The 14,780-nt window shown below is 55.4% G+C and overlaps 1 protein-coding gene across 1 annotated transcript in view; it reads left to right on the top strand.

Moving 5' to 3' along the window:
* The first annotated feature begins 590 nt into the window (after window positions 1-590).
* LOC103757009 (protein groucho) overlaps window positions 591-14,780 on the top strand; it is a 25,912-nt gene continuing 11,722 nt past the window's right edge. Inside the window, exons 1-3 of the mRNA XM_029958766.1 lie at window positions 591-635; window positions 9,009-9,071; window positions 9,448-9,684. Coding sequence (XP_029814626.1) covers window positions 600-635; window positions 9,009-9,071; window positions 9,448-9,684 — 336 coding nt within the window. The 5' untranslated portion in view covers window positions 591-599. The remainder of the gene's footprint in view (window positions 636-9,008; window positions 9,072-9,447; window positions 9,685-14,780) is intronic.

Consider the following 14,780-nt stretch of genomic DNA (forward strand, 5'->3'; position numbering starts at 1 on the left):
GAGGCGCGGGGTGAGGCCACCCGGGAGCCATCCCAGCTCACCCCGCTCATCCTTCCCGAGGGAAATGGGCTCTTTTGTTGCCTCAGATCCCTCTTTTTTTTAGCCAAATGTGCGTCGCGGGGCCCCCAGGTGGGCTCGGTTGGGTTTCTCCTGGGTTCAGCAGGATCCAGCACCCCCTTTCCCAGCGGCTCCCGGGGCTCCCAGCAGCTCCATTGGCCCCTGGGGGGGGGAATAAATCCACCCCCCCAGTGAGAAGCTGGAATTTTGGCCAGACTCCGGGCTGTACCTGTTCTGCCAGGGCTGAGCAGACGCCTGTCACCCAGCTCTGCACCTCTTTGTTTTTCTAAGTAGCTTAGGAGGAGAAAACAGGAGTCAAAAGGAGTGTCCTCTTGTTAAGTGCCTGCCAGTTAAACCCATAAACATCTGCTTATTATAAGGTGTAATTTCCTTGGCTACCAGTGCTTTAAGCCCAGTTTTGACCAGGATGCTTTTTGGTAATGACCTTATGCAAATACCTTCTGTGAAGTTAATTCAAATTCTTCTTGGCTCTTTTCTTTAATTGAATTTATTTGTATGTTTTTATTCCCCAGTACTACGAAATGTCCTACGGTTTGAACATTGAAATGCACAAACAGGTGAGTAATTTCCAGGGGGGGAAGTTGGGATTGATTGATCTCCTGTTGCCCTTTTCCTCAACCCGAGGTAAAATGGGCCCTGATTGCACTAAATAGGGAATAAGTGCTGAAGGCAGGGATGTGACTCCAGGTGGGAATCCCGTGGCCTGGCAGTTGAATTGGGAACTGCAGGTTGTTGGCAGGTTGGTGTTTTGTCTGTGCTGCTGAGAAATTCGGGTTTTAAGCGGAGTGTTTATGCGGAGGGGTGAGAACAGCCTTGCCTTCCGTGCTGGGATGTCGGTACCTGGAATAGCGCGTTCCCAAAACTGGGAAAACACTGATGTGTGCTGCGATTGCCTCTGGTTGTGTTGTTGGTACAACAGGACTGTTTCTAAGGTCATACCCTGATCTCCTCCGTGCTGTAGCGTGAGACTGAGGAGGGAATTATCTCCAGGGCTCCGATAGCTTACGGTGTGTTGCTCAATGTCACGGATTTGTCTTTGCATCTGGGAAATGAAGCAATGTTTGGGGTTGGTTGTTTTTTTTGTTTTTTTTTTTCCTCCCTTCTAGTCTCCTCTAATATGTAACTTGCCTGAAGGAAAAAATAGAGAAGGCCCCAGCAGAATGTGGTGTGGTACCTTGATAAGATTATCGTTAAAGAGCCTAAAGGCTGCGCACATGATGGTAAAACTTAAAGGAATAAAGTTATTATTGAGATTAGACCTGATTATTTGTGCTGCTGCTGCTTACTGGTTTTAGAAGGAGTTCTAATTAAGAACTTAAGGCAGATAGGAGTTGACATCAACTTTGCCGCTCGCAAATCAGCCCCATTCAGCTCCAAAGTGGTTTTGCTTAATAGCAGCATCGCCCTCCTCTAGGAAGCGTCGCTGGGAGCTGATGAAATGCAAAACAGCGTCTCTGAATCTGCCTCTCTTTTCTTCCCTTTGCCTTTCTGCGGCGCAGTCACAGGGCAACGAAAATAATTCCTGCTTAGTCTTCAGTTTTTTTAAAAATATCTTCTCCCGTGCAGATAATCCCGACTCCTCGCCCGCTCTCCGTGGCTCTGCCTGGACCCAGGCGGGGCAGGGCAGCCCTGGGGGGCTGTGAGGGGCCGGGACCCCCGTGCTGGGGGAGGCCTCAGCACGGTTTGGCCTGGGCAGGTCGGGAATCCCCCAGAAGGCAAGGGGTTTGTGTAGGCCCGTGGTGGAATCCCGCGAGGAGGGGACGGTTGTCCAGAGGGACACGGACCCTGCGGCCGCTTCAGCGACGCCCCGAGGGACTGGAGTGATGCCCGAGGGATGGAGTGACCCTGGAGGCACTGCAGTAACGTGAACACGGCTTCTTTGGGGAGAGGAAGTGCCTCTTCCCACCCGGTTGCTCGGTGTTGAACGGCTCCGCTCTGGGTGATGCTGGGAGATGCTGGAATAATGCACGGAGATGTTGGGCTTGTTCTCTCCATGGAAGCTTTGGAAGGAGTTGCCGTTCCTGAGGTGTGCAGTGTGTTTTCCCACTGGTCCGTGGATGGAACCCAAGGGATCAGTGAGGTCTGGCGCCCTTGGGAGGTGCAGGTGGATCACCCCATCCTCCGCTCCGCCGACCGTGACCACGTAGGGTGTCTTCCCTTGATGTGTCCGTGGTGGTTTTGGGGGGTGACTGAGGAGCCCCGGAATTCCCAGGGCTGGGTTTGTGCCCTGGGAGTTGCTGGGTGGTGGTGGCGGCCCGGGAGGCCCGGCGTGGTCAATGTGCTTCGCTGGGAGCTTTGCAGGGGAGCGGATAAATCCCGTCCGGATGGTTCCAGGCTGTGCCGAGCATCCCTGCCCGCTCCCGGTGACATGTGCTGCGTGCCGGGCTCGGCGAAGTTCGGGAGGCGAAGCCGCCTCGTTATTTAATTGACAGCAAAGCGCGCGGGGCCAGAGGAAAACAAAGCCCCGCGAGCTGCTCCCAGCGGCGCTTCCAGGCGAAAATGGGGCGAGAGGGAGCGGCGGGATGGGGGAGCCGGACCGCAGCGGGGGCCTGCCGAGGGTTTTCCCCCTCTTTCGGGCCGCAGCATCCCCCTGAAAGGCATCCCTGCCCGCAGCATCCCCCCGCAAGGCATCCCGCTAATTGCGGCGTGGTCCTGCCTGCATCTGGTTGAGGGTGGCTGGTCCTGAACAAACAAGTTTATCAGCTGACCTGTTTAGCGGTTGACTTGTGTTTATCTGCACACAATCAAGTAGACTGAAGTGCTTGAATTATTCATGCAGTGTCCTGCCCTCCAGACTTGACTGCTTGTGATTACATCTGCTCCAGACAAACATTGATGGATACTTCATCTTTAAGCAAAAGGGGATTGTCTGTCTGTGGGCTTATATAACAGATTATCTCTTCTACGCTGAATATTAAGTGTGTGCATATGTGGCTGCGTGTGGGGTTGTTGTGTTGTTTTGGTTTTTTTTTTTTCCTTCCCCCCTTTCTTCTCGTTTTGTTTCTTGTTAAGTAAAAAAATGTACTTTCATAAACAACTCCATATGCAAGGAAATATTTAGGAAGTGACTTGGTTGCAGTGAATCGCTCCTTACATCAGTCTTCCTGCTGAACTAAGCTCCCTTACCCGGGCTCAGCTTTCTTAAACCCGAGTCCAATCATGAGTTTTCCTTTGAAACCCCGGCAAAACTTTTTTTTTTTTTTTTTTTTTTTTTCCCCTTCTTAGGGCTAATTGATTTTTCCAAAAGAAACTTTGCTTCCCCTGTTGGCTTTGCATTGTTTCTGTGCAGATCTCCGTGGATAATCGCCGACTGCAATAACCATTCCAAAAGAAAAACTAATTTTGCGTGGGGAAACGGGACACCTCGGAGGACAGAACCTTTGTGCTGGGTTTTATTTCTTTTTATGGCTGAGAACCCTCCACATAAGCACTTCTTGTTTTCGTGCTTAAACACTTAATGCTTGGAACAAACCTAAACCCCCCTGACACTTCCAGGGAAGAGAGGCAGGGTTTTTTTTTTTTTTCTCTAGAATATTCTAGGAACACAATATACTTTCTGTCATGCTCGTTAGCGAGGAGTGCCAGGTAATAATTTGCTAAATACTTCAGAAGCCGAGTAATTTGTTAGCTCTGCTCTCAGGTCTCCTAAGGTAGAAGGGAATATTGTCAGAGCTTCACCTCTCCCTCCCCTCGGCTCTGCAGGTGGATTTTTGGGGGTGCTGGGTGCCTTTTGGGGCTCTGAGTGGGCTTTGCCCCCCACATGCCGGTTGCTGGTGGTAATTCCGTAATGAGGGGTTGTGTCCTGCCCCTCCACCCCCCTCCTGATTTAATTCTCATCAGCCTGGCTCTCCACTTTGCTAATAACGATAGCAGCCACAAATAGCTTTCAACATGCCATTGACAGCCCGGTTGGAGAGAGCACTTGAAATAGTGGTAGACAGCTGAAAGTACCCATAATTGTGCGCCGGAGTGAGAACCACACTGCTCAAGGGCCTTATTTTCATGTGCTTAAAGAGACAATATCCTGGTTTCAACAAATGCTGCTGGTGCTTCACGGCTGGTGTGATTTACTCCTCGCTTCTCCCTCCGCCCTCTGCCAGGGAGGAGGTTTGGGGGGGCTATACAGCACGGGAGGGGTTGTCCTGGAGTGCCTAAAGGAGGGCTGGGGGGGTCCAGACCCGTCTTGGAAACAGTACTGGGGGGATGTGTGGAGGGATCTGTGGTTTGGGAGCCCAGGAGAAGCTGGGGGCTCCTGGGTGGCAGTGTTGTGTGATGGTGAGATGGTGCTGGTGCCACGTTCTGCATCCCACAGACCATCACCTTTGGCAGCCCCACCAACCCCACTGCTCCAGTGGTGTGTTTGTATATTTATACATGTGTGTGTTTATACATTTGCACTTCCCCAGGGCAGTGGGCACGGCCCCAAGGCTGCCAGAGCTCCAGGAGCGTTTGGACAACGCTCTGAGGGACAGGGTGGGATTGTTGGGGTGTCTGTGTAGGGCCAGGAGTTGGACTGGATATTCTTATGGGTCCCTTCCAGCTCAGGATAGTCTGTGATATAGATATGTATGTTTTGGGGTGTTTTCCAAGAGGAGGAAGGGCAGTGCTGTGTGTTCATCCCTTCTCTTCATTCTTCATCCTGACATATAAATCCATAAGCAAGGGCAGGTGGAACTGGGGCTGCTGTGGCCCAAAATCTGTTCTGAGGCTCTGTCTGCCATGGCCTGGTGTGCACTGCTGTGATTCCCTTCCCTACAGAGGTTTGGGGTGCTTTGTGCAGGGTCTTTGGGGGTGTTCCCCTCAGAGTGGTGGTTGTGGGGCTGTTTTATGAGGCACCTCCATCCTCCCGAGGACTGGGAGCCCAGAAGGGGTTTGGATCCCATCCTATGCCATGGAGGAATGCTGGGACCAGCCTGGGGGTGCATCCCCAGGGCTGGGGCATCCCTGCAGCTCCTGTTTTCCTCCTCGGCTGTGTCCAAGGCTGATGTATTTTGGCTCCATCACCCAGAGCAGTATCCGTGGGGTATCACGCAGGACCCCCCAGCTTCCAGCCTGGAATTCTGCACTCCTGTGCTCTGGGTCATTTCTGAGGCAGCTCCTTTCAGCCCTGCTCTGTGACTGACGGGCCACAGGGTTATTTTTAAACTTCCCTCTGCCACATCCAGGTGTAAAGACGAGCGGCCGTGGGGCCGGAGCTGCTGGGCAGAGCCAGCCCCGAGCTATTTAACACCATGCCAGCCTGTTCCTGCTCCCAGAGCCCCATCCTGCCTCCTGACAGGCTGCCAGGAGCAGCTCCTTGTGCCCTCCAGAGCTCTGGGTGCCGGTGGTGGCTCTGGCCATTTTAAGAGCGGGTGGGGTGACAGGACCCAGCGGTCCCTCTCTTGATTTATCACCAGTGCAAATGTTTTCTCTGGTTTCCCCCTCCGTGCTGGTGAAACACCAGCCCAGAAGTGTTTCTGCTCAGGCAGGAGGTCAGATTCTTGGCAGGGGCAGGGGGTGATGGGGGGTTAGTGGAGGATTTCAGGTTCTCCAACCTCTTGCCCTTTTTAACGCCCATCAGCATCTCTGTGCCCGGGTGAGTGTCCCTGAAGGTGCTCCCACGGACCCCGGGAGAGGCACCCAGCACCCACTGAGCACCTCCCGTGGGGGTTTGGGGGGGTGGGTACCTCTCCTGGGCGCTCCCCAGGGTGTTTTATCCCCACTCGTTTGCAGCTGTGGTCCAGGGAAGATGCAGGGCATCGGAAGGGGATGCAGAGCCTGGGATTGCCATGGCAACCTGCCGTGGGGAATGGAGGTTTTTCTTGGCAGGACCAGCTCGGGGGGGCTCGGGGGGCTCTGTCACTCTGGGAAGGTGATGAATGAGCCCTGTTATGGGGAAGGTGTTGGGCATGAAGCCCTTCCCTGTTCCCGACGTGCCGGAGGATCCCCTTTCGCTCCCGATTAAACTTTTAATGGGGACAACCAGAGTTTAATATTCTGTGCAATGGGAAAAGTTAAAGTGAACAAATATTTAAAGACTGTTGAATCTCATGTTCGCAGGAAACCTCACGGTTGTAAACATAATATTTTGGACATCTAATATCTTTCTGCTCACTGAGTCCCATGTGGGAAGTCTCTCCCTTTGCGGAAAATCTTTGTTTGAAGTTTGGGCAGAAGTGGATTTAAATGTGGAGGAGATGGGTTGTTGTGAGCCTGGACCGTGTGATTCCCGGGGAAAACCCAGCACCTTCCCTTCCTCCTCCCTGCCATCAGCCTGTTTGGGTGCTGTATTTTTCCTGTCACACCGACCCCACCCCTGCGACGCAGCCCGGGGAAGCTCGTGCTGGCACTGCTGTTTTCACCTCAAATAAGGCTGGAATTTGTTCTGGAACTCACAGGAGCAGCAGCCGGGCTTGTCGCATCCAGAATCCAATGGGCTTCAGCTGAAGGAATAAATATTTAATGGAGCTGCAGTCTATATATAATCTAATCGATGCCTCAGTGCCAAAAAGCCTTCAAAGAGCTTTTGCTCTGCCCGGGCAGCGCGTGGTGGGAGCGCTGGGCTGGCTGGTGGCACACGCGGTGCCAGCCTGGCTCCTTCAGACACGGTGCTGTGGCTGGGCTGGATTTGGGCAGTTTCAGCTTCCAGCCCCATTTTTGGGGTGCAGAGTGGTCCTGGGGTGATGTGTGAGTGTGAGGTGGTTAAACACTTGTGCTGGCCAGAGCCTGTTCCTCGGGGCAGGGATCTCGCGCTGTCACGACAGTGAAGTGTCGCTGCAGTGACAGGACAAGGGGAATGGCTTCCCACTGCCAGAGGGCAGGGTTAGATGGGATTTTGGGAAGGAATTCTTCCCTGTGAGGGTGGTGAGGCCCTGGCACAGGTTGCCCAGAGAAACTGTGGCTGCCCCATCCCTGGAAGTGTCCAAGGCCAGGTTGGACGGGGCTTGGAGCAACCTGGGCCAGTGGGAGGTGTCCCTGCCCATGGCAGGGGGTGGGACTGGATAATGTTTAGGCTCCCTTCCCACCCAAACCATTCCAGGATTCCATGAGCCCCAGCTGCCTCCTGATCTGTGCATCCTCACGTTGGGGTCCGTGATAATCCTGGTGACTGGTGTAGCTGTAGCTGGGGGTACCTGAGTCCAACCCCTGGTCACCTCCTGGTGCTCCTGCCTTGGCACGGTGTGCCAGCACGTTCTCCTGCTCTCTGGAATTGCTAATTAAAGCATGAGGTGTAACCCAATCACTGGGGTGCTTTCAGAGAAGAGGATGGCCAGAAATATCCCTGTGGCTCAGCAGCCAAAAGCAGCAGTGGGGGGTGTGTGGGGACCCCTCGGAGCAGGACCCCGAGTTCTGGGGTCTGTGGGGTTGTTCCCTCCATGGGGGTGGCTCAAGACTGGGGGAGAGCAGGGTTTTCCTGGTGTCTCCTTGCTTATGGTCATCCTGGGAATGTCGGTTGTGCCTGTTGGGTTGGTCTTGTAGTCACAGCAGTGTGACCTGGCCATCACCCAGCTCCTCCCAGCAAGGGCTGAGTGTCTGTTGGGCATTTGCTCCCAAACTGTGATATTTGGGGATTTTCCTTGCAGTACTTGAGAGCTGGGCTGGATGGGCTTCGAAAGCCAAGCTGCTATAGGACCCATCCACAGGGCTGAGCTGTGGGATCAGGAAGGTGAAGCTTTGGGATGGCAGGGATGGATTTGGGGGGCACAGAGGGGGCTCTCTGAGGGGGAGTGACTGCTGGCTGCCTCGGGAAGAGGCCCCTTGCCAAGAGGGAGGCTGGAGCGAGCCCAGGTTAATCACTTGTGTTATTGATAACGAGCTGCTCGGGGCTGTCGGAAGGAATTTCTGGGTGTTTGATTCCCTGCCAGCCTCGGCCTGGCCATTGTTGTGGCTCTGGATCCTCGGCTGCTCCGGCCCTGTTTGACTTGGAGCAGGAGCTGTTTTCACAGCTGCCCTGGCGGAGCAGCCGAGTTAACCCTTGGGAGCTGAGTGATCCCAGGATAACCCTTGGGAGCTGAGTGATCCCAGGGTAACCCTTGGGAGCTGAGTGATCCCAGGGTAACCTTTGGGAGCTGAGTGATCTTGTGTTAACCCTTGGGAGCTGAGTGATCCCAGGGTAACCCTTGGAAGCTGAGTGATCCCAGGGTAACCCTTGGGAGCTGAGTGATCTTGTGTTAACCCTTGGGAGCTGAGTGATCCTGGTGGGAGCTGGGAGAGCCTGGCAGGAGCGTCTGTGGCGTGTGTGGGAGGGTGGCACCTTCCAGCTCTGGGCTGGGGGCATCCCTCCAGGAAAACAGCATTCCCAGTTAATTATTCCCACAGTTATCAGCACAGTTGGTTGTTACAGTCCCAATAGCTCAGTGGAGCTGGTGGTGGGTCTGGGTTGTTCCTGAGTGGGATGTGAGGATGGGGAAGGGAACACCACCAGCTTCATGTGGGGTGGGCAGAGGGCAGAGCAGGGACCCCCAGACCTCACTGGTGTCTCTGCCAGGGTTTCTCCTGGAGAAACTCAACACCCACCACAGTGCCAGGAGTGGGAGGTGATGGCAAGGGCCACCAAAAACTGGATTTTCTGGGATCCAGCCCCCAGCAGCTGCTCCAAGGATGAGGAGCTGTGCCAGTGCTATGTTTTCATGAAGCCAGGGAAGTGCAGGGTGGTGCAGCACTGCTGGGGCTGGTCCGTGACACTCATCCCATGATGGGAAGGGGCCTCAAGTGTCCCAGGGCAGCAGGGATGTGTCCCTGTGCTGCTGTGCTTGAAGGTGCTTTTATTGCATCTGTTGGGAGCTGCTGCTTCCACTTGGAGGGGTGGGAGGGGACGGGAATGGGTTGTGTGGGAAGGGACGTGGAGGGGCACAGGGAGGGGATGCACAGCACTGCTCTGGGGAGCCTCGAGCTGTCTGTGGGAGGCTGTTTGGTGCTGACTGTTGGGTTTTCTTCTTCCTTTTTTTCAGACAGAAATTGCTAAAAGACTGAATACAATTTTAGCCCAGATCATGCCTTTTCTGTCACAAGAGGTAAGGAAGTTTTCACACCCTGGGTGGGGAGTTGCTGCTTCTCCCAGGGGGGTTTCCCCAGGCGGGCAGTGCTGGGGTCCCTCGTGGGTCCCTGGGGGTGGGGGGCTGAGTGAGAAACGGGGTTCAGATCCTCCATGTGCATTGGAAAACCCTTGGGATGGGGGAAAGCTGGGCCCTGTGAAGGGGCTTGGGGGTCTCCAAAAAGGCTCTGAGGGGCTTCTCCACCCCCCTGCACCCCGTGGAGCTGGGAGGTGCTCCTGGGGGTGAGCAAAATAGAGCCCAAGAGAGGGGTGAGCATCTCTGGAGGGGGGTCCTGCCCCTGGGCTGGTCCCCCTATGCCCAGCTCTGACCTGGCCCTGCCCCTCTGTCCCTGCAGCACCAACAGCAAGTGGCACAGGCTGTTGAACGTGCCAAGCAAGTGACAATGACGGAGTTGAATGCTATCATCGGGGTACGTGGACTTCCCAATCTGCCTCTCACCGTGTGTATACCCCTTTTATTCCTATCATTTACCATAACCAGAGGCAATCCTGCGCTCAGGAGGGATAAAGCAGGGCAGCTCACACCCCCCCCAGCCATCCCATGGCCCCCCCAAATGACCAAAACTCCCCCAGTCTGGCATTGAGTGAGACAAGGGGTGGAATCTCCACCTCCTGCCACCTCCCGGGTGCTGGTGCAGCTCCAGGAGCCTCCAGTGACCAAATTGGGTGTTCCCCATGGTCTGGGCAGTGTTTGGGGTGCAGAGCAGGACCCAGCAGCCCTCACAGACCCCCTGAGCCCAGGCTTGTCTCTGCTGGGCTGTTGGTGTGGAATGTGCTGTGCCCTTGGCAGGGTTGTTGTCCCATGCATTGGTGACCCGCTCCCGCTGGCCGGGCTCTCTCTCGCAGACCTCGGGGGGGGTTAATTTGAGGATTAACCATTTTTATTGTTTCTTTAATTGATGTCACGGTCTCAGTCCTGCAGCAAACCTGCTCCTCACCCTGGGGCATCGGTGTCCCCTTCCAGCATCCCGGGCAGGTGGCTCCAGAGCTCCTCTGGCTTTAGGTCTTTGTTTTCCAGAAAATGCTCATTTTTAATGCTCTTTTTTTTTTTTTTTAATAACTATTTGCACTTCTTAAGCTCCAAGGATCTTTATAATTCTTTGCACTTAACCTGCTCTTCTCTACGTTTTTCTGTATTTTGTGGGTAGCACCAAAGGTAGAATTGGGCTCTGAGCTGCTTCAGTCTCTGGGGATGAGGAAAGGTTCGGTAGCAGATGGATCCCTGGTGGTGGGGTTGGTGGCTCTTGGGAAGTGGCCCAGGGATGGGAGCTGAGTTTTGGGGTGGCAGGCAGCACTGTGGAGCGCTGGGAGGTGGGCAGAGACAGGGAGGAGGGAGCCCATGGCTTTGATGAGCTGCTTGGAGCCGCAGGCAGGAGCCCCCGGCAGCTGGAGGCAGATATTGGAATTCAATTAAGGTGAATGAGCAGGGCCCGTGACCCCCATTTCCGAGGTAATTGCTTCCTTGGATCAGAGCGAGTGCCTCCTGTCATTAAGCAGCCAGCCCAGCCGTTTAATCGCTTTCCTGACGAACTTTCAGCAGGAATTATGGGCATCTCCTCCCGCCGTGGCTTGTTGGGGAGGGACACGGTGCTGGCAGGAGGCTGGTGGGCAATTCCACATCCTTCCATGGCTTGTAGGGGAGGCCAGAGCTCGTCCTGGAGCTGTGGAGCTGGTTTGGGTGCCGGGTCTGTGCTCAGGTGCCCCTCAAGGCACAAAACCCCAACAGTTTTTGGGTTTTTCTCCTGAAAAAACTGCACATGCCACTTTGTTATTGGAGGGTTGCTGCTGGCAGGAGGGTGGTGGGTGATTCCATGTCTTGTAGAGGAGGTTCCAGGCTCATCCCAGAGCTTTGGAGGTGGTTTGGGTGGCGGGTCTGTGCTGCTGCACCTGCTCTGGTGCCCCTGAGACACCAAACCCAGAGGATTTGGGGTTCTTTTCTCTCCCCTCTGTGCATGGAGTGGTTTGTTATTGTAGGGCTGCTGCTGACAGGAAGGTGACGAGTGATTCCATGTCCTTCCATGCCTTATAGAGGAGGTTCCAAGCTCACCCTGGAGATGTGGAGCTCGGTCTGTGCCGCTGCACCTGCTCAGGTGCCCCCAAGGCACCAAACCCAGAGGATTTGGGGTTCTTTTTCCTCCCCTCGTTGCACACAGGGGTTTGTTATTGTAGGGTTGCTCATGTGGACACATCCCTTGTGTTTGTTTGCTCTCCTGGTGGGTGAGGGCAGCACTGGGGTGTGCACAGCCCCACCCCTGTGTCCCTGGGGATCCCGTGTCCCTGGGGATGGGTGGCCCTGCTGTCCCAACCCTCCCACCACGGGGAGCCCTCCCAGACTGCCCCAGCCCCAGTGCAGGTGCTGCCTCACACAAAAACCCACCAAATCAGGAAAACATTTTTTTTTTTCGCCCCTTTTGAGGTCAAGAACTGTTAATTTTATGCATCTAGGCCATTGTCTCACAGTTCCTCTGCTTCAGGCTTGTGTGAAATTGAGCCCTTGATTTGGTTATAGCTCTGGAAATGATTAGACTACTTTACTAAATTTAACGCAAGTGGTGAACTTAAGTGGTGAACCATTAAATCGGTGAACAAAGGCATGAAGCATGATGTACATAATCCAATTAAAGCCACTCCACGGACCAGATATTCCTTGCCAGCTTTCTCCTAAATTTATAACCTCTTCATATCTTCCCCATCTTTGGCTGGCACGTGCTGAGGGACCCCAGGAGGAAGGAGACCTCTCGGTGTCTGTGCGTCCCTCTTGGCTCCCGCTGCCACCCCGGGTTGGGTTTGCAGGGTCTTTATCCACTGCCAGCTGCTGTCCTGGGACATGTGGGGACATGGATCCGTTCTGGGGTCCTGCCAGCAGATGAGGAGCCCCAGGGGAGTGTCCTGAGCAGGTCTGAGCTTGTGGTTCAGCCGGGGAGGTGTTGGGAGGGTCCCTGGTTCTGAAAGGCTGCTCTGGGTCCTTGTGCTGCGTCACTCGTTGACCAGGACCTTGATCCCTGTCCTGTCCCTGCCATCAGCACCCAGCCGTGGGTGCTGGGGAGTTTTTGGGAGCCCAAAGATCTCCTGCATCCAGCCCATTCCTGGGATATTTGCAGCAAGCTCTCACATGGTGTGCTTTTAAAAACAACCTTTTCCAGGGTTGGAATAAGGGCCGGGGAGGGAAGTTGGGCTTTCCAGCAGAGGACACCGAGCGAGCACCACCCCTGTGCCGTGGTGGAGTCCCACGGGGCCTCCAGGATGTTATTCCTGAGGAATGTGCATCGACTGCTCCATGGGCTGAAGAAGAAACGCAGCCATGGAGTCCCAGGCGGGCTTTGTGCCACTCCATGGAGTCTCCAGGATGTTATTCCCGAGGGATGTGCATCAGTGGCGTGGCGCGGATGGGAAGGACGGCGGAGGGAGCTGGGAGCGGAGCCTGGGGATCCTCCAGCACCACCCGGAGATGTGCACTGGGCCTGTTGGCTCATCCTCTTCTCCTTGCCCTGGGAGTGATCCAGCTGGGACACGGCTCCTTCAGCGGTGCCGGGATGGAGCTGTGCAGCCCCGAGGTGGGATCTTGGCGACTCCGTGGAGCTGCAGTGCTGGATGGAGGGACAAGGCTTCCCTTGTCCCACATGGACTTCCCACATGGATTCTGCTCGCCGGTTCCTGCTGCCAGAGGAACACCTTTCAGTGTTATTTTGGGCCACAGTGGGATGTTGTGTCCTGACCTTGGTTTCCACGCCCCCCCGGAGTGGGGCTGCTGTGAGGGGCTGTTCCCGCAGCTCACGGAGCCCTTGGATGGATTTATTTGTTGACAGCCTAAAGAAAAGGAAGAAAAACCAGTTTCCTGCTGTGCTGGAGGGTGAGGCTCTGGGTGCTGAGTCTCCTGCTCAGAGTGCTGCTGTGTCACTGTGGTGGAGCTGTGTTGTCCCCTGGGGCTGTGCTGGGGCCGTGATCCCCATCGTCACCCCGGGAGTGGAGTGTTGCTGCCTGGATCCAGGATTTCCACGAGACCACATCCCTTTTTTGGGGCTCCTGGGTGAAAAGCTGCTGGGATGAGTTAAGCCACGCAGATGTTTAAGGTGGAGGTTGGAGACTGCTGAGGATAAAACGTTGGATCTCGGTGTGTTCCGGCCCTGCAGGGATGGGCACCCCTGGAGAGCCTGCAGGAGAGGAATGTGCTGTGCTGGAAAACCATCTGGGACCATTCTCTGGGTGATGTTCTCAAACAATGGCCAGCCCTGCCTCTCGCTTCAGTGGGTGGAAATCACATGGAATTGGGATTGCGAGGAGCCTCATTGATTTCAGGAAGAGCTGAGGATCTGTTCCACTTGCTTTGGTGTTGGAGGGATGGTCTTGGCACGTGTGTGTGGCAGGAGATGGAGTTACTGAGGGAATCACCCCTTGTGGTGCTCCCTCACCCCACCAGCTCTCCTTGTAGGAGGACACTCCTGGAATGGCGATCCTGAGGATGTTTCCTGTCCTTGCCCTGCGGATGGAGCAGCCTGGGAGAAGCTTCCAGCTCCTGCTTTTTGAGGGCACAGTGATTTATGCTTTTCCTATACCAGAGGCCTAATTGCCTTCTCCATTTGGCTTCTGCCCCAGCCGGGACCTCGGTGCTGCCTGGAAGAAGCTGTTTGGAGATTATGCAGCTCCTGCCTTCGGCTCCCACCCTGGATCTCATCCTGGCCGAGGATTTCCCTCTCCGTCACAGCCCTGGGAAGGCTCCCACCTCCCCTGCCCCAGCGAGGGGCTGCTCCACCCCGCTGTGCCTGCAGTGTGACAGCCAGGCCCACCTTCTGCTGCCCCAGGACGGGTCCCTCCGTGGGCAGTGGGTGGGAGCTGTTCCCATGAAGACTTGGCTTTGGTGTGGGAAAACTTACCACAGAATCCTGGGATGGTTTGGCTTGGAAGAGACGTTAAAGCTTATCCAGTTCCACCCTCTGCCCTGGGCAGGGACACCTTCCATAGCCCAGGCCATGTCCAGCCTGGCCTTGGACACTTCCAGGGATGTGGGACACCTGGGGGTGTCTTCTTCCAGTTCTGCTGGAAATGTCCGTGATGGAACTGCTGGAATCATGGAGTGCTCTGTACCTGGGGATGTTTTTGGTGTATTCCTGCTGGTGTCCCTGGAGCTGGGCAGGGTGGCAGCAGGTCCTGCTGTTTGCCCGTGCCCTTTGGGGGCCCTGGGCAGGACACGGGTCGGTGCTTGGTGACGCTGAGGACGAATCCTGAGCCGAGGTGGTCATGGGGATCTGGAGGAGTCTGGGAGGCTCCACTGCAGCTCAGGTGTCCCCTCCCAGCCCCTGATTCCTGCTGCTGCCCAGCTGTGACTTCACTGGGAGCTATGGGGTGCTGCCCGAGGGGCCGTGGGTGCAGGCAGGAGGGTCCCAGACAGGAGTGCCAGCTCCAAGACCCTTCTGGCTGGACCAGGGGTGTCCTGGGAGCGGAGGAGCTGCGGGAGGGGGGGCCTGGGGACTCCTGGAAGCAGCTCCACGGATTTCAGCAGGTTTTCTTCCAAGTTTGTGTTTGAAATAGAACCGCTGGGGATGTGTTTGGTTTTCCTTTCCTCTCCCCAGAGCTGTAGTTGAGCTTTTTGCAGCTGTAATGGAGCAGGGAATCAATCCCCATGGCTGGATGAGTGTGTGCTGGGATGGCTGGGACTCAGGGCTCCCAAAAA

Source organism: Manacus vitellinus, unplaced genomic scaffold (genome assembly GCF_001715985.3).
Source record: "Manacus vitellinus isolate BGI_N305 unplaced genomic scaffold, ASM171598v3 scaffold_16_pilon, whole genome shotgun sequence".
In the NCBI taxonomy this organism is placed as follows: Eukaryota; Metazoa; Chordata; class Aves; order Passeriformes; family Pipridae; genus Manacus; species Manacus vitellinus.